A 25,705-nucleotide genomic window follows, 5' to 3' on the forward strand; every position below is an offset into this window, starting at 1 on the left:
AGCTCAGCATCCCAACGGGTGCTCAGCATCCCAAAGGGACCTCAGCATCCCAACGGGATCTCCGCATCCCAACGGGATCTCCGCATCCCAACGGGATCTCCGCATCCCGACGGGAGCTCCGCATCCCACGGGATTCCCGTCTCCCGTTGCCCCTAGGAGCCGGCCCCGCTCTCCGAAGAGGAATCCAAGCCCATCTCGTGCCACAACTGCCGGAGCCTCTCCCTGTGTCCCTGGGCTCCCAGCTCCTTGCTCCTGGTGTGCTCCCAGTACTGGCGGGTAAGCGCGGGAGGGAATCCCATGGGATGCTCCGCGCCCTCTTCCCACGGAGCCTCCCGCAGCTCCGTTGTTTCCCCTCTAGGTCCTGGATGCCGGGGATTATTCCCTGCTCTGCTCCGTGCGCAGCGAGAGCCGGCGGGCTTGGAGCGGGGGGGAATTCCTCGCCCCGGATCGGGTCGTTGTATGGACCGAGGAAGGGCAGAGCTTCATCTACGCGCTGCCCAGCAGGTAGGGAATGGGGCGGAATTCCCGGCATTCCGTGCTGCTGGAGGCAGGGCCAAAAGGGAGCCCCCCTGGGAGCGGCGCTTGGGGGCTTTTCCCTCCGGGATGCTGCTTGCCCTTGGACAAGCGGATCCAGGCGGGAAGGGGGCTCTTCCCGTAGCCTGAGATTGGCTGGAAGGTGCCTCCCATCCCGCAGCATCCCCACGGGATGAATCCCTTGGGATACACGCCGCTCATCCCCGCTCCTTGTTCTCCCAGCTGCCTGCCCGCCAGCGATTCCTTCCGGCGCGACGTTGGGAAAGGCGTGGAAAACCTCATCCCGCCTTCCTTGATCCGGGTGCTGGAGAGGCCGGAGCAGGAGGTAAAACCCCGTGGATCCCCGGCTGCCGGCCTTTGGAATGGCTTCTGTTCCCTCTAAACCTTTGGGATCTTCCCGTTCCCTTTGGGATCCGGCGTTATCCTTCGGGAAACCCCGTCGTATCCTTTGGGATCCAGTGTTATCCTTTGGGAAACCCCGTCGTATCCTTTGGGATCCGGCGTTATCCTTCGGGAAACCCCCGTCCGTATCCTTTTGTTATCTCGGGAAACCCCTGTTCCTTTGTTATCTTTGGGATCCGGCGTTATCCTTCGGGAAACCCCGTCGTATCCTTTGTTATCTCCCCGTTCCCTTTGGGATATGGCGTTATCCTTCGGGAAACCCCGTCGTATCCTTTCGATCCTTTGTTATCTCCCGTTCCCTTTGGGATATGGCGTTATCCTTCGGGAAACCCCGTCGTATCCTTTGTTATCTCCCCGTTCCCTTTGGGATATGGCGTTATCCTTCGGGAAACCCCTTTGTTATCTCCCCGTTCCCTTTCGTATCCTTTGTTATCTCCCCGTTCCCTTTGGGATATGGCGTTATCATTTGGGAAACCCCATCGCATCCTTTGTTATCTCCCCGTTCCCTTTGGGATCCGGCGTTATCCTTCGGGAAACCCCGTCGTATCCTTTGTTATCTCCCCGTTCCCTTTGGGATCCGGCGTTATCCTTCGGGAAACCCCGTCGTATCCTTTGGGATCCAGTGTTATCCTTCGGGAAACCCCGCCGTATCCTTTGGGATCCGGCGTTATCCTTCGGGAAACCCCATCGCATCCTTTGTTATCTCCCCGTTCCCTTTGGGATCCGGCGTTATCCTTCGGGAAACCCCGTCGTATCCTTTGTTATCTCCCCGTTCCCTTTGGGATCCGGCGTTATCCTTCGGGAAACCCCGTCGTATCCTTTGAGATCTCCCCGTTCCCTTTGGGATATGGCGTTATCCTTCGGGAAACCCCGTCGTATCCTTTGTTATCTCCCCGTTCCCTTTGGGATATGGCGTTATCATTTGGGAAACCCCATCGCATCCTTTGTTATCTCCCCGTTCCCTTTGGGATCCGGCATTATCCTTCGGGAAACCCCGTCGTATCCTTTGTTATCTCCCCGTTCCCTTTGGGATATGGCATTATCCTTCGGGAAACCCCGTCGTATCCTTTGGGATCCGGCGTTATCCTTCGGGAAACCCCGTCGCATCCTTTGTTATCTCCCCGTTCCCTTTGGGATCTGGCGTTATCCTTCGGGAAACCCCGTCGTATCCTTTGGGATCTGGCGTTATCCTTCGGGAAACCCCGTCGTATCCTTTGGGATCTCCCCGTTCCCTTTGGGATATGGCGTTATCCTTCGGGAAACCCCGTCGTATCCTTTGTTATCTCCCCGTTCCCTTTGGGATATGGCGTTATCCTTTGGGAAACCCCATTGCATCCTTTGTTATCTCCCCGTTCCCTTTGGGATCCGGCGTTATCCTTCGGGAAACCCCGCCGTATCCTTTGGGATCCGGCGTTATCCTTCGGGAAACCCCGTCGTATCCCTGTTATCCCATTGGGCCCCATGCTTCCCCTGCCCTCTTGCCTCCAGCAGCTCCTCATCTGCCCCCCCGTGACTCGCTTCTTCTATGGCCGGAAACCTTGGGCTTCCCAGCTCCTCATCCAAGGCGACTCTTCGGGACGCCTTTCCCTATGGAGCATCCCGGCTAACCCGGAGCAGCCCGAAGGTACCCCGCGGGGAGAAAGGGGGATGCGAGGGCCGGGGAGCCGCCGCTCTCGGATCGGAATCCCTCCTTCCCGTTGAGGCCCAGGAGCATCCCGAGCGGGGCGGAAGGCTCCTAGGGTTTAACCCCTTCTCCCTTCCCCTTTCCCTGTGCTCCAGGCCCGCAGCCGTCGGCGTCCTTATCCCTGCAGGAAGCCTTTGAGGGGCTCGAGCCTGGCCCGGCCGGGATCATCGACCAGCTCAGCTCTGTTCCCAACATCCCGGAGCCCCTCAAGGTGACGGCCAGCGTCTACATCCCCCTCCAGGCCCGCTTGGTGTGCGGCCGCGACGACGGCAGCATCGTCATCGTGCCCGCCACGCAGACGGCAACCGTGCAGCTCCTGCGCGGGGAGCACGCGCTCCGCAGGGGTACGGCCGGCCCCAAGGGTGCCCTAAAGCACCTTGTAGGGGCTAAAGGGGGTTCTGAGCTGGGCATGGACCTAAGGAGACCTTAAAGCAGGGTCTAAAGGGGGTTCTGAGCTGGGCATGGACCTAAGGAGACCTTAAAGCAGGGTCTAAAGGGGGTTCTGAGCTGGGCATGGACCTAAGGAGACCTTAAAGCAGGGTCTAAAGGGGGTTCTGAGCTGGGCATGGCCCTAAGGAGACCTTAAAGCAGGGTCTAAAGGGGGTTCTGAGCTGGGCATGGACCTAAGGAGACCTTAAAGCAGGGTCTAAAGGGGGTTCTGAGCTGGGCATGGACCTAAGGAGACCTTAAAGCAGGGTCTAAAGGGGGTTCTGAGCATGGCATGGACCTAAGGAGACCTTAAAGCAGGGTCTAAAGGGGGTTCTGAGCATGGCATGGACCTAAGGAGACCTTAAAGCAGGGTCTAAAGGGGGTTCTGAGCTGGGCATGGACCTAAGGAGACCTTAAAGCAGGGTCTAAAGGGGGTTCTGAGCTGTGCTTGGACCTAAGGAGACCTTAAAGCAGGGTCTAAAGGGGGTTCTGAGCATGGCATGGACCTAAGGAGACCTTAAAGCAGGGTCTAAAGGGGGTTCTGAGCTGGGCATGGACCTAAGGAGACCTTAAAGCAGGGTCTAAAGGGGGTTCTGAGCATGGCATGGACCTAAGGAGACCTTAAAGCAGGGTCTGAAGGGGGTTCTGAGCATGGCATGGACCTAAGGAGACCTTAAAGCAGGGTCTAAAGGGGGTTCTGAGCATGGCATGGACCTAAGGATACCTTAAAGCAGGGTCTAAAGTGGGTTCTGAGCTTGGCATGGACCTAAGGAGACCTTAAAGCAGGGTCTAAAGGGGGTTCTGAGCATGGCATGGTAAGGAGACCTTAAAGCAGGGTCTAAAGGGGGTTCTGAGCCGGGCATGGACCTAAGGAGACCTTAAAGCAGGGTCTAAAGGGGGTTCTGAGCATGGCATGGACCTAAGGAGACCTTAAAGCAGGGTCTAAAGGGGGTTCTGAGCTGGGCATGGACCTAAGGAGACCTTAAAGCAGGGTCTAAAGGGGGTTCTGAGCTGGGCATGGACCTAAGGAGACCTTAAAGCAGGGTCTAAAGGGGGTTCTGAGCTGGGCATGGACCTAAGGAGACCTTAAAGCAGGGTCTAAAGGGGGTTCTGAGCATGGCATGGACCTAAGGAGACCTTAAAGCAGGGTCTAAAGGGGGTTCTGAGCATGGCATGGCCCTAAGGAGACCTTAAAGCAGGGTCTAAAGGGGGTTCTGAGCATGGCATGGACCTAAGGAGACCTTAAAGCAGGGTCTAAAGGGGGTTCTGAGCATGGCATGGACCTAAGGAGACCTTAAAGCAGGGTCTAAAGGGGGTTCTGAGCATGGCATGGACCTAAGGAGACCTTAAAGCAGGGTCTAAAGGGGGTTCTGAGCTGGGCATGGACCTAAGGAGACCTTAAAGCAGGGTCTAAAGGGGGTTCTGAGCTGGGCATGGACCTAAGGAGACCTTAAAGCAGGGTCTAAAGGGGGTTCTGAGCTGGGCATGGACCTAAGGAGACCTTAAAGCAGGGTCTAAAGGGGGTTCTGAGCTGGACCTAAGGAGACCTTAAAGCAGGGTCTAAAGGGGGTTCTGAGCATGGCATGGGCCTAAGGAGACCTTAAAGCAGGGTCTAAAGGGGGTTCTGAGCATGGCATGGACCTAAGGAGACCTTAAAGCAGGGTCTAAAGGGGGTTCTGAGCATGGCATGGACCTAAGGAGACCTTAAAGCAGGGTCTAAAGGGGGTTCTGAGCATGGCATGGACCTAAGGAGACCTTAAAGCAGGGTCTAAAGGGGGTTCTGAGCTGGGCATGGACCTAAGGAGACCTTAAAGCAGGGTCTAAAGGGGGTTCTGAGCTGGGCATGGACCTAAGGAGACCTTAAAGCAGGGTCTGTAGGGGGTTCTGAGCATGGCATGGACCTAAGGAGACCTTAAAGCAGGGTCTAAAGGGGGTTCTGAGCTGGGCATGGACCTAAGGAGACCTTAAAGCAGGGTCTAAAGGGGGTTCTGAGCTGGGCATGGACCTAAGGAGACCTTAAAGCAGGGTCTAAAGGGGGTTCTGAGCATGGCATGGACCTAAGGAGACCTTAAAGCAGGGTCTAAAGGGGGTTCTGAGCTGGGCATGGACCTAAGGAGACCTTAAAGCAGGGTCTAAAGGGGGTTCTGAGCTGGGCATGGACCTAAGGAGACCTTAAAGCAGGGTCTAAAGGGGGTTCTGAGCATGGCATGGACCTAAGGAGACCTTAAAGCAGGGTCTAAAGGGGGTTCTGAGCTGGGCATGGACCTAAGGAGACCTTAAAGCAGGGTCTAAAAGGGGGTTCTGAGCTGGGCATGGACCTAAGGAGACCTTAAAGCAGGGTCTAAAGGGGGTTCTGAGCATGGCATGGACCTAAGGAGACCTTAAAGCAGGGTCTAAAGGGGGTTCTGAGCATGGCATGGACCTAAGGAGACCTTAAAGCAGGGTCTAAAGGGGGTTCTGAGCTGGGCATGGACCTAAGGAGACCTTAAAGCAGGGTCTAAAGGGGGTTCTGAGCTGGGCATGGACCTAAGGAGACCTTAAAGCAGGGTCTAAAGGGGGTTCTGAGCTGGGCATGGACCTAAGGAGACCTTAAAGCAGGGTCTAAAGGGGGTTCTGAGCCGGGCATGGACCTAAGGAGACCTTAAAGCAGGGTCTAAAGGGGGTTCTGAGCTGGGCATGGGCCTAAGGAGACCTTAAAGCAGGGTCTAAAGGGGGTTCTGAGCTGGGCATGGACCTAAGGAGACCTTAAAGCAGGGTCTAAAGGGGGTTCTGAGCTGGCATGGACCTAAGGAGACCAACTGAGCTGGGACCTTAAAGCAGGGTCTAAAGGGTTCTGAGCATGGCATGGACCTAAGGAGACCTTAAAGCAGGGTCTAAAGGGGGTTCTGAGCTGGGCATGGCCCTAAGGAGACCTTAAAGCAGGGTCTAAAGGGGGTTCTGAGCTGGGCATGGACCTAAGGAGACCTTAAAGCAGGGTCTAAAGGGGGTTCTGAGCTGGGCATGGACCTAAGGAGATGGTCTAAAGGGGGTTCTGAGCTGGGCATGGACCTAAGGAGACCTTAAAGCAGGGTCTAAAGGGGGTTCTGAGCTTGGCATGGACATAAGGAGACCTTAAAGCAGGGTCTAAAGGGGGTTATGAGCATGGCATGGACCTAAGGAGACCTTAAAGCAGGGTCTAAAGGGGGTTCTGAGCATGGCATGGGCCTAAGGAGACCTTAAAGCAGGGTCTAAAGGGGGTTCTGAGCATGGCATGGACCTAAGGAGACCTTAAAGCAGGGTCTAAAGGGGGTTCTGAGCTGGGCATGGATGGACCTAAGGAGGTTCTGAAAGCAGCAGGGTCTAAAGGGGGTTCTGAGCTGGGCATGGACCTAAGGAGACCTTAAAGCAGGGTCTAAAGGGGGTTCTGAGCTGGGCATGGACCTAAGGAGACCTTAAAGCAGGGTCTAAAGGGGGTTCTGAGCTGGGCATGGACCTAAGGAGACCTTAAAGCAGGGTCTAAAGGGGGTTCTGAGCTGGGCATGGACCTAAGGAGACCTTAAAGCAGGGTCTAAAGGGGGTTCTGAGCTGGGCATGGACCTAAGGAGACCTTAAAGCAGGGTCTAAAGGGGGTTCTGAGCTGGGCATGGACCTAAGGAGACCTTAAAGCAGGGTCTAAAGGGGGTTCTGAGCATGGCATGGACCTAAGGAGACCTTAAAGCAGGGTCTAAAGGGGGTTCTGAGCATGGCATGGACCTAAGGAGACCTTAAAGCAGGGTCTAAAGGGGGTTCTGAGCATGGCATGGACCTAAGGAGACCTTAAAGCAGGGTCTAAAGGGGGTTCTGAGCAGGGCATGGACCTAAGGAGACCTTAAAGCAGGGTCTAAAGGGGGTTCTGAGCTGAGCTGGGCATGGACCTAAGGAGACCTTAAAGCAGGGTCTAAAGGGGGTTCTGAGCTGGGCATGGACCTAAGGAGACCTTAAAGCAGGGTCTAAAGGGGGTTCTGAGCCAGGCATGGACCTAAGGAGACCTTAAAGCAGGGTCTAAAGGGGGTTCTGAGCTGGGCATGGCCATAAGGAGACCTTAAAGCAGGGTCTAAAGGGGGTTCTGAGCTGGGCATGGACCTAAGGAGACCTTAAAGCAGGGTCTAAAGGGGGTTCTGAGCTGGGCATGGACCTAAGGAGACCTTAAAGCAGGGTCTAAAGGGGGTTCTGAGCATGGCATGGACCTAAGGAGACCTTAAAGCAGGGTCTAAAGGGGGTTCTGAGCTGGGCATGGACCTAAGGAGACCTTAAAGCAGGGTCTAAAGGGGGTTCTGAGCTGGGCATGGACCTAAGGAGACCTTAAAGCAGGGTCTAAAGGGGGTTCTGAGCATGGCATGGACCTAAGGAGACCTTAAAGCAGGGTCTAAAGGGGGTTCTGAGCCGGGCATGGACCTAAGGAGACCTTAAAGCAGGGTCTAAAGGGGGTTCTGAGCATGGCATGGACCTAAGGAGACCTTAAAGCAGGGTCTGAAGGGGGTTCTGAGCATGGCATGGACCTAAGGAGACCTTAAAGCAGGGTCTAAAGGGGGTTCTGAGCATGGCATGGACCTAAGGAGACCTTAAAGCAGGGTCTAAAGGGGGTTCTGAGCTGGGCATGGACCTAAGGAGACCTTAAAGCAGGGTCTAAAGGGGGTTCTGAGCTGGGCATGGACCTAAGGAGACCTTAAAGCAGGGTCTAAAGGGGGTTCTGAGCTGGACATGGCCCTAAGGAAACCTTAAAGCAGCTCTTAGGGTCTAAAGGGGGTTCTGAGCGGGGTGGATCCGTGCTTTGGGGAAGGGGATGTCAGGCAGGGCAGGGCTTTAAGGTGGTGGGAGCTCCGTGCCCGTGACGCCTTTAGGATGGCTCTCCAAGGGGGCAGGAGGGGTTGTCGCAACCAGCTCCTCCTTCCACCTCGGGAATGCTTTGGGAGGACGCTCCCGGCTCAACAGGGTCGGGAGCAGCCTGGCCTTAGGGGAAGGGGATCCCTATGGGAGCCTTGTGCTGGAAGCTCCATCCTTGCTCTTCCCATCGCAAGGCTTGGAGGCCTCTTTTCGCCTCCTTGCTGGTCTTTGATCCCTCTCTTTTGTTCCCTGCTCGCCCCAGGTTGGCCCCCGCACCGCACGCTCCGCGGCCATCGCGCCAGGGTCACCTGCCTGCTGTACCCCCACCAGGTGTCGGCGCGCTACGAGCCCGGCTCCCTGCTCTCGGGGGGGCTGGACTTCGCCGTGATCCTTTGGGATATCTTCTCCGGCGCCATGAAGCATCTCTTCCTGGTGCACGGCGGCGAGATCAACCAGCTCCTGGTGCCCCCCGACGGCTGCAGCGTGAGTTCAATCCCTTGGCAGCGCTGCGAGGAGCCAATACGGATGAGCTTAAAAGAGGAAGGGGGGGTTGATCCTTAGGGAAAAGGGGGTGGCGGCCGTTGAGGGTTGCAACGGATGCAATCGTCGGGCGCGGTTCTGGGAATGCCGTCCCCAGCCCGTTCCCGGCTTTCCCCCCCGCAGGCCAGGGTGCAGCAGTGCGTGTGCTCGGTGGCCAGCGACCACTCGGTGGGGCTGCTGAGCCTGCGGGAGAGGAAATGCCTCCTGCTGGCTTCCCGGCACCTCTTCCCAATCCGAGTGATCAAGTGGAGGCCCGCCGAGGACTACCTGGTGGTGGGCTGCGCCGACGGCTCCGTCTACGTCTGGCAGATGGATACAGGTGAAGGCTCCGCCGGGATGCTGAGGGGACGTTGGGAAGCTCGTGTGGGAATGGTTCCTTTGGGACGCTCCCGACGCCTTCACCCCCTCCCATCGGTGCCCCCCCAGGAGCTCTGGACCGCTGCGTGATGGGGATAACGGCGCTGGAGATCCTGACGGCGTGCGACGAGGCCGTGCCGGCCGGCCTGGACGCCCTAGGCCACGCCGCCGTCAACCTCAAGCAGGCCATGACGCGGAGGAGCTTGGCCGCCCTCAAGAACGTGGCCCACCAGAAGCTGCAGACCTTGGCCACCAACCTCCTGGCGTCCGAGGCGGCCGACAAGGTGGGCTGGTTTTCCAGGGAATGATGGATCCTGGGGGGGGGCCTTACCCAAAGCTCCAGGGAAAAGGAGGATCGAAGACGTGAGGAGCTGGGGGTCTTCACCCTCAAACTGGTGGTGTTCACCCTGAAGCTGGTGTTCTTCACCCTCAAACTGGTGGTGTTCACCCTGAAGTTGGTGTTCTTCACCCTCAAACTGGTGTTCTTCACCCTCAGACTGGTGTTCTTCACCCTAAAGTTGGTGTTCTTCACCCTAAAGTTGGTGTTCTTCACCCTAAAGTTGGTGTTCTTCACCCTAAAACTGGTGTTCCCCCCCAAAACTGGTGTTCCTCACCCTCAAACTGGTGGTGTTCACCCTGAAGTTGGTGTTCTTCACCCTCAAACTGGTGTTCTTCACCCTAAAGTTGGTGTTCTTCACCCTAAAGCTGCTGTTCTTCACCCTAAAACTGGTGTTCCCCCCCAAAACTGGTGTTCTTCACCCTCAAACTGGTGGTGTTCACCCTGAAGTTGGTGTTCTTCACCCTCAAACTGGTGTTCTTCACCCTAAAGTTGGTGTTCTTCACCCTAAAGCTGCTGTTCTTCACCCTAAAACTGGTGTTCCCCCCCAAAACTGGTGTTCTTCACCCTCAAACTGGTGGTGTTCACCCTGAAGTTGGTGTTCTTCACCCTCAAACTGGTGTTCTTCACCCTAAAGTTGGTGTTCTTCACCCTAAAACTGGTGTTCCCCCCCAAAACTGGTGTTCTTCACCCTCAAACTGGTAGTGTTCACCCTGAAGTTGGTGTTCTTCACCCTCAAACTGGTGTTCTTCACCCTAAAGTTGGCGTTCTTCACCCTAAAGTTGGTGTTCTTCACCCTAAAGTTGGTGTTCTTCACCCTCAGACTGGTGTTCTTCACCCTAAAGTTGGTGTTCTTCACCCTAAAGTTGGTGTTCTTCACCCTAAAGCTGCTGTTCTTCACCCTAAAACTGGTGTTCCCCCCCAAAACTGGTGTTCTTCACCCTCAAACTGGTGGTGTTCACCCTGAAGTTGGTGTTCTTCACCCTCAAACTGGTGTTCTTCACCCTAAAGTTGGTGTTCTTCACCCTAAAGCTGCTGTTCTTCACCCTAAAACTGGTGTTCCCCCCCAAAACTGGTGTTCTTCACCCTCAAACTGGTGGTGTTCACCCTGAAGTTGGTGTTCTTCACCCTAAAACTGGTGTTCTTCACTCTAAAACTGGTGGTGTTCACCCTAAAGTTGGTGTTCTTCCCCTAAAGCTGCTGTTCTTCACCCTAAAACTGGTGTTCTTCACCCTAAAGTTGCTGTTCTTCACCCTAAAACTGCTGTTCTTCACCCTAGAGTTGGTGTTCTTCACCCTCAAACTGGTGTTGTTCACCCTAAAGTTGGTGGTCTTCACCCTCAGACTGGTGTTCTTCACCCTTAAGTTGGTGTTCTTCACCCTCAAACTGGTGTTCTTCACCCTAAAGCTTGTGTTCTTCACCCTCAAACTGGTGTTCCCCCCCCAAAACTGCTGTTCTTCCCCCTAAAGCTCCTCTTCAAGCTCCTTTTCCTGCTTCTTTTCCAGGGGGATTTGCCCAAGTATTCCCCCAATTCCCTGATGGTCCAAGCCCTGAAGACGAGCGGGACGGACGCCGACATCCACGTGCTCTTCTTCGACGTGGAGGCCCTCATCATCCAGCTGCTGAGCGAGGAGGCTTCCCGAGCCAGCAGCAGCACGGCTTCTCCCGAGAGCCATCCCAAAGCTTCCAGCAGCTTGGAGAAGGGAAGTTCCTTCCTGGCGAGCAAGAGAGCCGCCGTCCTCTTCCAGCAGGTCAAGGAGACCATCAAGGAGAACATCAAGGAGCATCTCCTGGATGAGGAGGAGGAAGAGGACGAAGAGTCGCTGAGGCAGAGGAGGAAAGAGGGCGCTCCCGAATATCGCTCCGGGAAATCCAAGCCTTTAACTCTGCTGGAATCCAACCTCACCATGGATACGGCCAAGCTCTTCATGTCCTGCCTCCACGCTTGGGGCCTCAACGCCAGCCTGGATGAGCTGTGCTTGGAACGCTTGGGAATGCTGCGGCCCCACTGCGCCGTGTCCTTCGGGCTCCTCTCCCGTGGGGCCCACATGTCCCTCATGCTGCCCGGTTACAACCAAGCCCTCGGGGATTGCTCCTGGCCTAAAGGGGGCAGCGGGAAGGGCACCTATGGGGTCTCCCGCGCCGTGACCACCCAACACCTCCTCTCCGTCATCTCCTTGGCCAACACGCTCATGGGCATGACCAACGCCACCTTCATCGGCGAGCACATGAAGAAGGGGCCCTCCAGGTAGGGACCTGGATCCCTGGGCTTGGAAGTTGGGAGCTGGAGCTGCTTTTCCCAAGTTTTTCTCCTCTTTTTTTTCCCATGTCCCCCTTCCCATTTTGCCCTTTTTAGGCCTCCCAGACCGGGCCCTGCCGAGAGCTCGCGAGCCAAAGCCCCCCCTGGCCTTGCAGCCCAAGGACACATCAAGCAAGGTAAAAGGGGCTGAGAGGGGTCCGAGAGCCTCGGGAGCAGGTCCCATAGGGGTGCCTTGCCTTGGGTTCGATGAGTAGGGCACCTTCCAATCCCCCCCCTTTCCCGTGTGGAAGCAGCAGAGCCCAGCTCCAAGCCGTTATTCCCAGCTCCTCCGGGCTTCCTTCTCCTCCTTGGAAGCGTTGGGTTTCCTGCCCCACTGCTCCTCTTGCTTTACTCTTGCTGCTCTCCTCACTCTGCCTCTTGTGTTTTCTCTTCTCTTCTCTTCCTTTCCCTGCCCTGGGCAAGGCAACCCCGAAGGTGCTCCCGACGCTGCTCCTCCTCCTTTCCATCCCTCTTTCTTAGTCAACGAAGGTATTCCTTCCCTCCTCGGTATTCCTTCCCTCCTCGGTATTCCTTCCCTCCTCGGTATTCCTTCCCTCCTCGGTATTCCTTCCCTCCTCGGTATTCCTTCCCTCCTCGGTATTCCTTCCCCCCTCGGTATTCCTTCCCTCCTCGGTATTCCTTCCCTCCTCGGTATTCCTTCCCTCCTCGGTATTCCTTCCCTCCTCGGTATTCCTTCCCTCCTCGGTATTCCTTCCCTCCTCGGTATTCCTTCCCTCCTCGGTATTCCTTCCCTCCTCGGTATTCCTTCCCTCCTCGGTATTCCTTCCCCCCTCGGTATTCCTTCCCTCCTCGGTCTTCCTTCCCTCCTCGGTATTCCTTCCCCCCTCGGTATTCCTTCCCTCCTCGGTCTTCCTTCCCTCCTCGGTATTCCTTCCCCCCTCGGTATTCCTTCCCTCCTCGGTCTTCCTTCCCTCCTCGGTATTCCTTCCCCCCTCGGTATTCCTTCCCTCCTCGGTATTCCTTCCCTCCTCGGTATTCCTTCCCTCCTCGGTATTCCTTCCCTCCTCGCTTCCTGCTTCCCACCTACCCCACACCCCCCCGGGAGGGAGGGGACAAAGAAGGGGTTGGTGGGAGAGGAAGAGGAGGAGGAAGGAGGAGATGGCTGTGCCAGGGTGGAAAAGGCTTGGATAGCTTATGTGTGTTGGAGAGCATCGGGGGTAGTGGTGGGGTGCCCCATAAGTGGTCCAAATCCCCCTCAATGTAACCCCTTTGTAGCTCTTGGAGGCAGAATGGGGATACTACTACTAGTAGTAAGTATGCTTTGAGTATCCATAGGGGTGCCTAGGAGTAAATCCATCCTACAAGCATCTAAGATGGAAACAGCTCAGGTTGGAGCCCCAAAGGGGAGCTCTTTAAGGCAGAATGGGGATACTACTACTAGTAGTAAGTATGCTTTGAGTATCTATAGGGGTGCCTAGGAGTAAATCCATCCTACAAGCATCTAAGATGGAAACAGGCCTGGTTGGAGCCCTGAAGGGAAGCTCTTTAAGGCAGCACGGGGATACTACTACTAGTAGTAAGTATGCTTTGAGTATCCATAGGGGTGCCTAGGAGTAAATCCGTCCTACGAGCATTTAACATGGAAACAGCTCAGGTTGGAGCCCCAAAGGGGAGCTCTTTAAGGCAGAATGGGGATACTACTACTAGTAGTAAGTATGCTTTGAGTATCCATAGGGGTGCCTAGGAGTAAATCCATCCTCCAAGCCTCTACCATGGAAACAGCTCAGGTTGGAGCCCCAAAGGGGAGCTCTTTAAGGCAGAATGGGGATACTACTACTAGTAGTAAGTATGCTTTGAGTATCCATAGGGGTGCCTAGGAGTAAATCCATCCTACAAGCATCTAACATGGAAACAGGCCTGGTTGGAGCCCCAAAGGGGAGCTCTTTAAGGCAGAATGGGGATACTACTACTAGTAGTAAGTATGCTTTGAGTATCCATAGGGGTGCCTAGGAGTAAATCCATCCTCCAAGCCTCTACCATGGAAACAGCTCAGGTTGGAGCCCTGAAGGGAAGCTCTTTAAGGCAGAACGGGGATACTACTACTAGTAGTAAGTATGCTTTGAGTATCCATAGGGGTGCCTAGGAGTAAATCCATCCTACAAGCATCTAAGATGGAAACAGCTCAGGTTGGAGCCCCAAAGGGGAGCTCTTTAAGGCAGAATGGGGATACTACTACTAGTAGTAAGTATGCTTTGAGTATCTATAGGGGTGCCTAGGAGTAAATCCATCCTACAAGCATCTAAGATGGAAACAGGCCTGGTTGGAGCCCTGAAGGGAAGCTCTTTAAGGCAGCACGGGGATACTACTACTAGTAGTAAGTATGCTTTGAGTATCCATAGGGGTGCCTAGGAGTAAATCCGTCCTACGAGCATTTAACATGGAAACAGCTCAGGTTGGAGCCCCAAAGGGGAGCTCTTTAAGGCAGAATGGGGATACTACTACTAGTAGTAAGTATGCTTTGAGTATCCATAGGGGTGCCTAGGAGTAAATCCATCCTCCAAGCCTCTACCATGGAAACAGCTCAGGTTGGAGCCCCAAAGGGAGCTCTTTAAGGCAGAATGGGGATACTACTACTAGTAGTAAGTATGCTTTGAGTATCCATAGGGGTGCCTAGGAGTAAATCCATCCTACAAGCATCTAACATGGAAACAGGCCTGGTTGGAGCCCCAAAGGGGAGCTCTTTAAGGCAGAATGGGGATACTACTACTAGTAGTAAGTATGCTTTGAGTATCCATAGGGGTGCCTAGGAGTAAATCCATCCTCCAAGCCTCTACCATGGAAACAGCTCAGGTTGGAGCCCTGAAGGGAAGCTCTTTAAGGCAGAACGGGGATACTACTACTAGTAGTAAGTATGCTTTGAGTATCCATAGGGGTGCCTAGGAGTAAATCCATCCTCCAAGCCTCTACCATGGAAACAGGCCTGGTGGCACCCCCCCAGCATCGAGGCTTGGCCTAGGGGCGGAGTAAGCGCGTCGCAGGCAGGTTGAGGGGGCAAGCAGGGCCTCCAAGCCCCTTCCAACACGACGTAGGCAGGCCCCGAGTCGGCCTCCATCCCAACCCTTCCCACCTCTCATTCCCAAGAGGAATAAGACCGGGATAAGCCGAGCAGGCTAGGATGGGATGCTTTCCTCCTCAAACCTTACTCCCCCCCTCCCCAACCAATGGAATCCAATGGCTTTGGGAGGTGGGATGGAAGGGGGGGGGGGTGCGTGTCCGTCCATCCCTCCGTCCCCAGCCCGCTTCCCCGCTGATCCCAAGGCTTTTCCTTTGGGACGGGCGGCGGGCAGGATGGAGCCAGCTGGCCGCCATGCACTGCGTCATGCTGCCCGAGCTGCTGGGCCTGGAGCGCTTCCGCCCTCCGCTCCTGGAGATGCTGGCGCGGCGCTGGCAGGATCGCTGCTTGGAGGTGATCATTGCCCCTTCCCCTCTTCCCTAATCCCATGGGATTTGCCTTGGGAACGAAGGGGATGCTGCTTCCTTTGCCCCCCTCCAGGTGAGAGAGGCAGCCCAAGCCCTGCTGCTCGCCGAGCTGCGCCGCATGGAGCAGGCCGGGAGGAAGGAAACCATCGACGCTTGGGCTCCCTACCTGCCCCACTACATGGACAGCGTTCTGTCCCGTGAGTCGGCCGCTGGGAAGTGGGAAAATCCCATGGGAAGAGCCCCCGTCCCCCCTGGGAAAAGGCCTCGGATGCATCCCCCTTTCCCCTAGGAGCCCGCCGAGGTGGCCTGGCCCATAAGACGCGGTCCCTGCCGCCAAGGGGCGTGATCGCGGATCCCGCTGGAAAAGCGGGATTTGGGGAAGGAAGGAAGGGCTTTTCCCATTGGTTTTCCTCGGTTCTTGCAGCCGGAGTAAGCTCGGAAGCCCCCCAGCCCGGCAGCGCCAGCCCGGAGCCCTCGGGAGCAGAAAGCAAGGCGCAGGAGGAGGAGCACGACCTGGCTGACGACGACATTCCAGCAGGTGGGAGGAGAATGGGATCCCCGATGGAATGGGATGGGCTCGGAAACGGGCCTCCAAGGCTCGTTCCCAACGGCGTGCTCCGAGGGATCCTAAGGAAGCCGCGCGATTCCTAGCGGGAGTGAGCTCGCGGTGCCAAGGGGAAAATCCCTTGGGATTAGAGCCCAGCATCCTCCGGCTTTCGGCTCTTCCTGCTGCTTGGCCTGCACAGCACTGCTGGTACCCAGGGGCCAGGCGGGCTTTTCCCGGCATTCCCTTCATCCATGGGTTTCAAGGATCGCTCGGGCATCGGTATTCCCGAGGGAGTCGGAACGGAGGGGAAAGACTTTGGGATGCCGGGCATGGAAAAGGCTCCCTGGAGAGCTCAGAGCAGTGCCTAAAGGTGCTGTGGGAAACCTGGAATCCGGGTTTGAGAGGCGGGATTTAGGGCTGGGAATGCCACTCGGCATCCCTTGGGCTCATCCCCATCCAGGGCATCCTTGCTCCGTCCCCTCTGGGCCACAAGAGGGAGCGGTGGGTGTGGGAATGAGCCATGGATTTGGGATTTTCCTGCATTCCCAGCCCCCTCCGCAGGGCTTTTGTCCTTCCCCTTCTCTTTTCCACTTGGAGCTCTTGGAAATCCTTACTTTTCCAATGGGAATGGGGGTGGTGAACCATCCGGTCAGGGGGCAGCGCCGTGCTGATCCCGCAGGAAAAGCTCCTTCCATAGAGCTGATCCCAGCCTTAAAAGCTCCCCCGGGAGGGGGGGGGGGCAGTTTGGAGAGCATCCTGAGGGTTAATGATGGCATTCCAGAGGCATTCCAGGCAAAAGGTGTCCTGGAATGGCGGAGAGGGAGACGGGGTTTGGAGCCAGCCTGCTCTAGTGTTAAGGTCTTTCCCAATCCAAAGCGTTCCGGGAGGCAGGAAGCGGAAGGATGCATCCTTTGGGATGCAGTGAAGGGTTAACGTGGCTCAGGAGGCGGGATACAGGGAGCCCGGAGCAGGATTCCTCCTGTCATTCCCTAGCACAGGCACCTAGGTGGAATCCATATGGATAGCTGTTCTGTAGGGATAATAGGTGTGGATATCCATTCTACAGGGATAATAGGTATGGATAGCCATTCCATATGGGTAATACATAGGGATATCCATTCCATATGGGTAATACATAGGGATATCCATTCCATATGGATAATAGATGTGGATAGCCATTCTATATGGATAATAGATGTGGATATCCATTCTATATGGATAATAGATATGGATAGCCATTCTATATGGATAATAAATGTGGATATCCATTCTATATGGATAATAGGTATGGATAGCCATTCTGTATGGATAATAGATATGGATAGCCATTCCATATGGATAATAGATGTGGATATCCATTCTATATGGATAATAGATATGGATAGCCATTCTCTATGGATAATAGATATGGATATCCATTCTATATGGATAATAGGTATGGATAGCCATTCTATATGGATAATAGATATGGAAATCCATTCCTTATGGATAATAGATATGGATATCCATTTCTTATGGATAATAGATAGGGATATCCATTCTATATGGATAATAGATAGGGATATCCATTCTATATGGATAATAGATAGGGATATCCATTCTATATGGATAATAGGTATGGATATCCATTCTATATGGATAATAGGTATGGATATCCGTTCTATATGGATAATAGATATGGATATCCATTCTATATGGATAATAGATATGGATATCCATTCTATATGGATAATAGATATGGATAGCCATTCTATATGGATAATAGATATGGATATCCATTCTATATGGATAACAGATGTGGATAGCCATTCTCTATGGATAATAGATAGGGATATCCATTCTATATGGATAATAGATGTGGATAGCCATTCTCTATGGATAATAGGTAGGGATATCCATTCTCTATGGATAATAGCTATGGATATCCGTTCTATATGGATAATAGATATGGATATCTGTTCCATATTGGATAATAGATGTGGATATCCGTTCTATATGGATAACAGGTATGTGTACGTATATAATCCATAGGGCTAGCTCCTCCTAGGATGGGAATGGGGATGCTGGAGGAGCAGCTCCCATATCCCCGCATTCCCATCCCTTCCCCGCGTGTCAGCGTTGCTCCAGCCCAGAATTCCACGGCTTTTCCCATGTGCCGCGGCTCTCCCTTCCCAACATCCATCCCCTTGCAGGTTGCCTGCCCCAGCTCAAGAAGGCTTCCCCGTCCTACGAGGAGAGGAGGAAGCAAGCCACAGCCATCGTCCTGCTGGGAGTCATCGGAGCCGAGTTCGGAGCCGAGATTGAACCCCCCAAGCTCCTGCCGCGGCCCCGCAGCTCCAGCCAGATTCCCGAAGGATTTGGTTTGACCAGCGGAGGAGCCAACTATTCCCTGGCGAGGCACACGTGTGAGGATCCCAAAGCTTCCGGGGAAAAGGGGCAATTCCCCTCTGGTTTCCTAGGTGGGAAAGGATGGAGAGCGTGGATCGGAGCCCTGTGGTGTGTCTGCCTCTCTGCAGTGAGGTGGGATCCATTCTGTTCCGCGGTTTAGATCCCGGTTATCCCAGTTGGAGGAGTTGGACTGCCTGGCAGCCGTCCTTTTCCCCATGCCTGGAATTGCCTTAGGGCTCCCCAGGGTCATCCCAAATCTGCTTGGGAGGGAGCAGGGAGGCAGAAAGGCAAGAGGAGGATGCTCCTCAGAGGGCATTGAGCTGCCTGCTCTCCTGATGGAACACGTAATCCCGTTAAATCCCACTGTTTGATCCCATGATGGACCGCGCTCCCAACGCAGCTGCTTCCAGAGAATCCAGCAGCGTTCCATCCCAAGGCACCCAGTGTTCCATCGCCCTCCCCAGGTCAACCTGATCCGCGTGCTTTCCTGAAGGAATTCGGTGGGAGGTGCACAGGATCCATGGGGTTAAGCTAGGAAAAGGGAGATTTGGATGGGATTAAGGCAGGAGAAGGGAGATTTGGATGGGATTAAGCCAGGAAAAGGGAGATTTGGATGGGATTAAGGCAGGAGAAGGGAGATTTGGATGGGGTTAAGGCAGGAGAAGGGAGATTTGGATGGGATCAAACCAGGAGAAGGGAGATTTGGATGGGGTTAAGGCAGGAGAAGGGAGATTTGGATGGGGTTAAGGCAGGAGAAGGGAGATTTGGATGGGGTTAAGGCAGGAGAAGGGAGATTTGGATGGGATTAAGGCAGGAGAAGGGAGATTTGGATGGGGTTAAGGCAGGAGAAGGCATTCCTCTTCATCCTCACCGTAGCGCGGAGAATCCCTCGGGAGAAGGAGCTGCCGTTGGCCCTCCGGGATGTCAACGGCCCTTGGCAGCCCGAGCCCATCCCGTAGGCGATTCCCATGCGGATTCCCTCCCTGTTATCCCAGGCAAGGCTCTGACCTTCCTGCTGCTGCAGGCGCCCAGCGCCCGCCTGCCGGCGCACAGCACCATCCGCCGCAGCGCCATCGACCTCATCGGCCGCGGCTTCACCGTCTGGGAGCCCTACATGGACGTGTCGGCCGTGCTCATGGGGCTGCTGGAGCTCTGCGCCGAGGCCGACAAGCTCTTGGCCAAGTAGGTGGGGCCCGCGCTTCCCGACGTTGGGAATACGGGATATACGGGCCGGGAGAGGGGCCCGCGTCGCCCCTGGCAACGGGGTAGGGCTTGGGTACCAAGCATCGCATCCAACGTGGCCTTGAAGGATGAAGCATCTCCTTCCAACCCATTCCAACGTCCCCTACCCCTCATAGGGATGCGCTTCCCCAAATCCCATCCCCTGACCTTCATCCTCATCCTCTTCCTCAGCATCACCCCGGTGCTGCTGCTCCAGCGCTTGGGTACCAACCATCACCCATCGCATCCAACCCGGCCTTGAAGGATGAAGCATCTCCTTCCAACCCATTCCAATGTCCCATACCCTTCATAGGGATGCACTTCCCAGTATCCCATCCCCTGACCTTCATCCTCATCCTCTTCCTCAGCATCACCCCTGGTGCTGCTGGTCCAGCGCTTGGGTACCAACCATCACCCATCGCATCCAACCCGGCCTTGAAGGATGAAGCATCTCCTTCCAACCCATTCCAACGTCCCCTACCCCTCATAGGGATGCGCTTCCCCAAATCCCATCCCCTGACCTTCATCCTCATCCTCTTCCTCAGCATCACCCCTGGTGCTGCTGGTCCAGCGCTTGGGTACCAACCATCACCCATCGCATCCAACCCGGCCTTGAAGGATGAAGCATCTCCTTCCAACCCATTCCAACGTCCCCTACCCCTCATAGGGATGCGCTTCCCAAGATCCCATCCCCTGACCTTCATCCTCTTCCCCCCTCTTCCTCAGCATCACCCCGGTGCTGCTGCTCCAGCGCTTGGGTACCAAGCATCACCTCCAACCTAGCCTTGAAGGATGAAGCATCTCCTTCCAACCCATTCCAACGTCCCCTACCCCTCATAGGGATGCGCTTCCCAGTATCCCATCCCCTGACCTTCATCCTCTTCCCCCCTCTTCCTCAGCATCACCCCGGGGCTGCCCCTGAGCCCGCCCGCCGACTCGGCCCGCTCGGCGCGCCACGCTCTGGCCCTCATCGCCACGGCGCGGCCCCCGGCCTTCATCACCACCATCGCCAAGGAGGTGAGGGGATGGAGCCCCTTCCCCCCGCCACCCCCTTTTCCGATGGGAATCCCCGCTCCGCCATCCCGCGGGGATCCCGCTCGGATCCGCTCCCCTCTCGTAGGTGCACAGGCACACGGCCCTGGCTGCCAACACTCAATCCCAGCCGAACATCCACACTTCCACCCTGGCCAGGGCCAAAGGGGAGATCCTGCGTGTCCTGGAGATCCTCATCGAGAAGATGCCCGGCGACGTGGTGGAGCTGCTGGTGGAGGTGAGCGTTCCCGGCGGGATAACGCCCTGGGAGCGCCCTTTATTCCCGGGAGCCGGGCAATGAGGCGGCCTCGTCCCTCGCAGGTGATGGACATCATCATGTATTGCCTCGAAGGGGCCTTAGGCAAGAAGAAAGGCCTTCAGGAATGCTTCCCGGCCATCTGCAGGTGAGCCGTTCCCTCGGGAATGCCGACGCTGCTCCGATGGGATTAGGGACAGCCGGGTTAAATGGGGCTGGGAGCAAGCAGGGTGGCCCCTTTGGGAAGGGGGGCAGCTTTCAGCTGGCTCCCATCCCAAAGCAAGCTGGGATTCCTGGAGTCTCCCGCAGGCAATTCCCATTGTTCCGCCTTCCTGCTAGGTTCTACATGGTGAGCTACTACGAGCGGAGCCACCGGGTCGCCGTGGGAGCCCGCCACGGCTCCGTGGCCCTCTATGACATCCGCACCGGGAAGTGCCAGGTAACCCGTGGAATTCCAGGCCTTTCTCCCTGGAAGTGAATGGGAAGAGCCGCCCTTAGGGAAGCGCGGTGGGAGCTCGCCGTTCGCATCCGCGGGGAACGCTGCGTGCCTCTTCTGCGGCCTCATTTTCCAAAGAGATCCCGCTTTTAGGTCTTCCTTTTCCACATCCATCTCCTTCCCGATGCTCGGCATCCAACAAGGCTGGGATTCATCTGGTTTCCAGCTGTTTTCCAAGCTCCGTGCCCTTCCCATGGAAGCATGGATTTGCCTTGCACCCAGGAGCACCCAGGGCCTCGCTCTGCAGCTCCCCATTGCCTCCAGCTCCTGCTATCCCACAGCAGCATTCCCAAGCCAACGCTTCCTGCTCCAGGGCTCTGGAAGGCCTTGGATGGGGCTGGAGAGGACAGGGGTGTTAAATGGGGGGGGCCCTACGGTGCCTGGGGGCCATAGAGAGGCCCCCGTTGCTGTTTTCCATAGGGATGTGCTCCAAAGGAGCCTTCCAGCGCCGGACGGCATTCCTTGTTCTTTCCTTCTCTTCCCAGACTATCCATGGCCACAAAGGGCCCATAACCGCAGTGGCTTTCGCTCCCGATGGAAGGTACCTGGCCACCTACTCCAACTCCGACAGCCACCTCTGCTTCTGGCAGGTAAGGGGGGATCCATCCGGGTGGCCATGGAGATCCACAGCAGGGAGAGATGGGAGCGGGTCCGGGATGGAGATGGGAGCGGGTCCGGGATGGAGATGGGAGCGGGTCCAGGATGGAGATGGGAGCGGGTCCAGGATGGAGATGGGACTTGCTCCATGTTGGAGATGGGAGCAGCTCCATGTTGGAGACGGGAGCAGCTCCATGTTGGAGATGGGAGCAGCTCCATGTTGGAGATGGGAGCAGCTCCATGTTGGAGACGGGAGCAGCTCCGTGTTGGAGATGGGAGCAGCTCCATGTTGGAGATGGGAGCAGCTCCATGTTGGAGACGGGAGCAGCTCCATGTTGGAGATGGGAGCAGCTCCATGTTGGAGATGGGAGCAGCTCCATGTTGGAGATGGGACTTGCTCCATGTTGGAGACGGGAGCAGCTCCATGTTGGAGATGGGACTTGCTCCATGTTGGAGATGGGAGCAGCTCCATGTTGGAGACGGGAGCAGCTCCATGTTGGAGATGGGAGCAGCTCCATGTTGGAGATGGGACTTGCTCCATGTTGGGGATGGGAGCAGCTCCATGTTGGAGATGGGACTTGCTCCATGTTTGCTCCATGTTGGAGATGGGAGCAGCTCCATGTTGGAGACGGGAGCAGCTCCATGTTGGAGACGGGAGCAGCTCCATGTTGGAGATGGGAGCAGCTCCATGTTGGAGACGGGAGCAGCTCCATGTTGGAGACGGGAGCAGCTCCATGTTGGAGACGGGAGCAGCTCCATGTTGGAGACGGGAGCAGCTCCATGTTGGAGACGGGAGCAGCTCCATGTTGGAGACGGGAGCAGCTCCATGTTGGAGACGGGAGCAGCTCCGTGTTGGAGACGGGAGCAGCTCCGTGTTGGAGACGGGAGCAGCTCCATGTTGGAGACGGGAGCAGCTCCATGTTGGAGATGGGAGCAGCTCCATGTTGGAGATGGGAGCAGCTCCATGTTGGAGTTGGAGCAGCTCCATGTTGGAGCAGCAGCTCCATGTTGGAGATGGGAGCAGCTCCATGTTGGAGACGGGAGCAGCTCCATGTTGGAGACGGGAGCAGCTCCATGTTGGAGATGGGAGCAGCTCCATGTTGGAGATGGGAGCAGCTCCATGTTGGAGATTGGAGCAGCTCCATGTTGGAGACGGGAGCAGCTCCATGTTGGAGATGGGAGCAGCTCCATGTTGGAGATGGGACTTGCTCCATGTTGGAGATGGGAGCAGCTCCATGTTGGAGATGGGAGCAGCTCCATGTTGGAGATGGGAGCAGCTCCATGTTGGAGACGGGAGCAGCTCCATTTTGGAGACGGGAGCAGCTCCATGTTGGAGATGGGACTTGCTCCATGTTGGAGATGGGAGCAGCTCCATGTTGGAGATGGGAGCAGCTCCATGTTGGAGACGGGAGCAGCTCCATGTTGGAGACGGGAGCAGCTCCATGTTGGAGACGGGAGCAGCTCCATGTTGGAGACGGGAGCAGCTCCATGTTGGAGACGGGAGCAGCTCCAGCTCCATGTTGGAGACGGGAGCAGCTCCATGTTGGAGACGGGAGCAGCTCCATGTTGGAGACGGGAGCAGCTCCATGTTGGAGACGGGAGCAGCTCCATGTTGGAGACGGGAGCAGCTCCATGTTGGAGACGGGAGCAGCTCCATGTTGGAGACGGGAGCAGCTCCATGTTGGAGATGTGGGAGCAGCTCCATGTTGGAGATGGGAGCAGCTCCATGTTGGAGATGGGAGCAGCTCCATGTTGGAGATGGGAGCAGCTCCATGTTGGAGACGGGAGCAGCTCCATGTTGGAGACGGGAGCAGCTCCATGTTGGAGACGGGAGCAGCTCCATGTTGGAGATGGGAGCAGCTCCATGTTGGAGATGGGAGCAGCTCCATGTTGGAGATGGGAGCAGGTCCAGGTTGGAGACGGGAGCAGCTCCATGTTGGAGACGGGAGCAGCTCCATGTTGGAGACGGGAGCAGCTCCATGTTGGAGATGGGAGCAGCTCCATGTTGGAGAAGGGACTTGCTCCATGTTGGAGATGGGAGCAGCTCCATGTTGGAGATGGGAGCAGCTCCATGTTGGAGACGGGAGCAGCTCCATGTTGGAGACGGGAGCAGCTCCATGTTGGAGACGGGAGCAGCTCCATGTTGGAGATGGGAGCAGCTCCATGTTGGAGACGGGAGCAGCTCCATGTTGGAGACGGGAGCAGCTCCATGTTGGAGACGGGAGCAGCTCCATGTTGGAGACGGGAGCAGCTCCATGTTGGAGATGGGAGCAGCTCCATGTTGGAGACGGGAGCAGCTCCATGTTGGAGACGGGAGCAGCTCCATGTTGGAGATGGGACTTGCTCCATGTTGGAGATGGGAGCAGCTCCATGTTGGAGATGGGAGCAGCTCCATGTTGGAGATGGGAGCAGCTCCATGTTGGAGACGGGAGCAGCTCCATGTTGGAGACGGGAGCAGCTCCATGTTGGCGACGGGAGCAGCTCCCTGTTGGAGCTGAGGACATCCGGCCGCCATGGCTCTCCTTGCAGATGAACACATCCCTGTTGGGAAGCATTGGAATGCTGAACTCGGCCCCCCAGCTCCGCTGCATCAAAACCTACCAGGTCCCCCCGGTGCAGCCGGCCTCGCCGGGCTCCCACACCGCCCTCAAGCTGGCCCGCCTCATCTGGACTTCCAATAGGAACGTCATCCTCATGGCGCACGACGGCAAGGAGCATCGCTTCATGGTCTGAGGTAACCCCCCCCCACCGCCATTCCCGATGGATCTCCAGCCTTCCCGACGCTCCCAAACGCCTCCCGGTGTTCCCGTTGCAGGCGGACGCCTGGGCGCCGCGCTCCTTGGGATGGCGAAGCTCATCCCAACGTGTTTCCCAGCCGCGTTTCCTCGGGAGCCTCTTCCCCTTTCCGGGCGCTCGGGAATGATGGGATGGGAAGAGCTTGCCTTGGATGCGCCCATCCAAAGGGGGATATTCCCTCTCCGGGGACTCTTTGGCGATATTCCTTCCGAAATCCCTCAAAGGTGGGGGGGGAAAAAGAAGGAATATTTGTGTCTCCGGGTGCTTTCCCAGGTAGTGGTTGGAGCACAGAGCCAAGGGCTGAGCCTGGAAGCAGCAGGGAAGTGGTTGGAATGGCTCCAGGGAAGCGCTTCGCTTCCATCGGGATGATCCCGGTTCCGTTGAGGCGGGGCTGGGGTCTTCTCCTCCCGTCGCTCCCAGCTTCCCGTGGATCGCTCCAGGTTTAGGACTATGGAAGACCCTTCCTTAAGGCTGGGAAAACTCCTGGAATTCCGGCGTTGTCTCCATGAGCAAGGCAAAAAAGCTCCTTGGAAGACCCCAACTCCATGAGCTTCCGTTGGTTTGGCATTCCGGAGCTTCTCCCGTTGCTCCCTCCCTCGTCGGCGTCGGGAAGCGCCTCCCGAGTTCCATAGGGAAGGAAGGAAGCCCGTTGGGAATGCTTTAGCACTGCCTGCCAGCAAGTTGGATCCTTCCTCCGGCAGGGATATCCATGGAGCATCCCTATAGGAGACTCTTCCCCACATCCCCCTATTCATGTCTATGGTGTGGGGCCAGATCCGTGTTATCCCCTCTGAGCTCCCCCCCCGCCCCTGCATCCATGCAAAAAAGCTGGAATTCCCTGTAGGGAAGCATGCCTCACGGTAGGTACCCGGTGCCCATCCCGGTGGCATCCGGGCTGGAGCTGCTTCCCCGTGCTGTTCCCTATGGTGTTCCCAGTGCTTCCAGGCCCATCCCGGTGGCATCCGGGCTGGAGCTGCTTCCCTGTGCTGTTCCCTATGGTGTTCCCAGTGCTTCCAGGCCCATCCCGGTGTAACCCTGTAGTAAAGCGCTCGCTTCCGAGGGCACGGAGGGAGGGAGGTTCCAAGATGTGGGAATGCTCCTCCGGCCCCATCCGCTCTTCCTGCCTGTGTCTGGATCTCGGGGGGGGGAAATAAAAGCTGCATGTGTGGGGCAAACGTTGCCTTCGTGTTATTCCCGCTGGAAAAGGGGCCTGCCGCCTCCTCTCTTCCCACTTTTCCAATGGCCGGGATATGGAGGTGTTTCCCCATCCCGGATCCGGGCTCTTCCCATGGAGGCAAGCGAGGGGCTTGGAACTGCTGCTCCGGAGCCCATAGGGCCAAAAAGGGGGGAGCCGGGAAGAGGGGCTTTGGCTGTGGGGATGAAGGCTCCGGAGCAGCGGGAATGGGGTTAGGGGGGAAGATCCCATTGGGCTCATTCCCAAGCTCCCATCCCGTTGTCCCAAGCCCCTTGCCGTGGGCCCCATCGCCCACCAAGGGTGATCCCTATG

The 25,705-nt window shown here is 56.4% G+C and overlaps 1 protein-coding gene across 1 annotated transcript; it reads left to right on the forward strand.

Annotated features, from left to right (window-relative positions):
* Positions 1 to 156: 156 nt before the first annotated feature.
* WDR7 (WD repeat domain 7) lies at positions 157 to 24,135 on the forward strand (the record flags this gene model as incomplete). The annotated part of the gene is made up of 22 exons (XM_057405342.1): positions 157 to 276; positions 359 to 504; positions 757 to 859; positions 2,428 to 2,560; positions 2,716 to 2,964; positions 8,154 to 8,374; positions 8,555 to 8,750; positions 8,858 to 9,072; positions 10,631 to 11,373; positions 11,482 to 11,561; positions 11,848 to 11,913; positions 14,733 to 14,851; positions 14,939 to 15,062; positions 15,290 to 15,403; positions 17,605 to 17,817; positions 18,796 to 18,982; positions 19,921 to 20,038; positions 20,142 to 20,291; positions 20,375 to 20,457; positions 20,649 to 20,748; positions 21,291 to 21,395; positions 23,932 to 24,135. Coding segments are annotated over 22 exons (3,789 nt in total), but the record flags the coding sequence as incomplete, so codon positions are not given.
* Positions 24,136 to 25,705: the final 1,570 nt, after the last annotated feature.

Source organism: Pezoporus wallicus, unplaced genomic scaffold (assembly GCF_028554395.1).
Source record: "Pezoporus wallicus isolate ANWC-B61680 ecotype Strahan unplaced genomic scaffold, APGP_CSIRO_Pwel_v1 contig_9101, whole genome shotgun sequence".
Lineage (NCBI taxonomy): Eukaryota > Metazoa > Chordata > Aves > Psittaciformes > Psittacidae > Pezoporus > Pezoporus wallicus.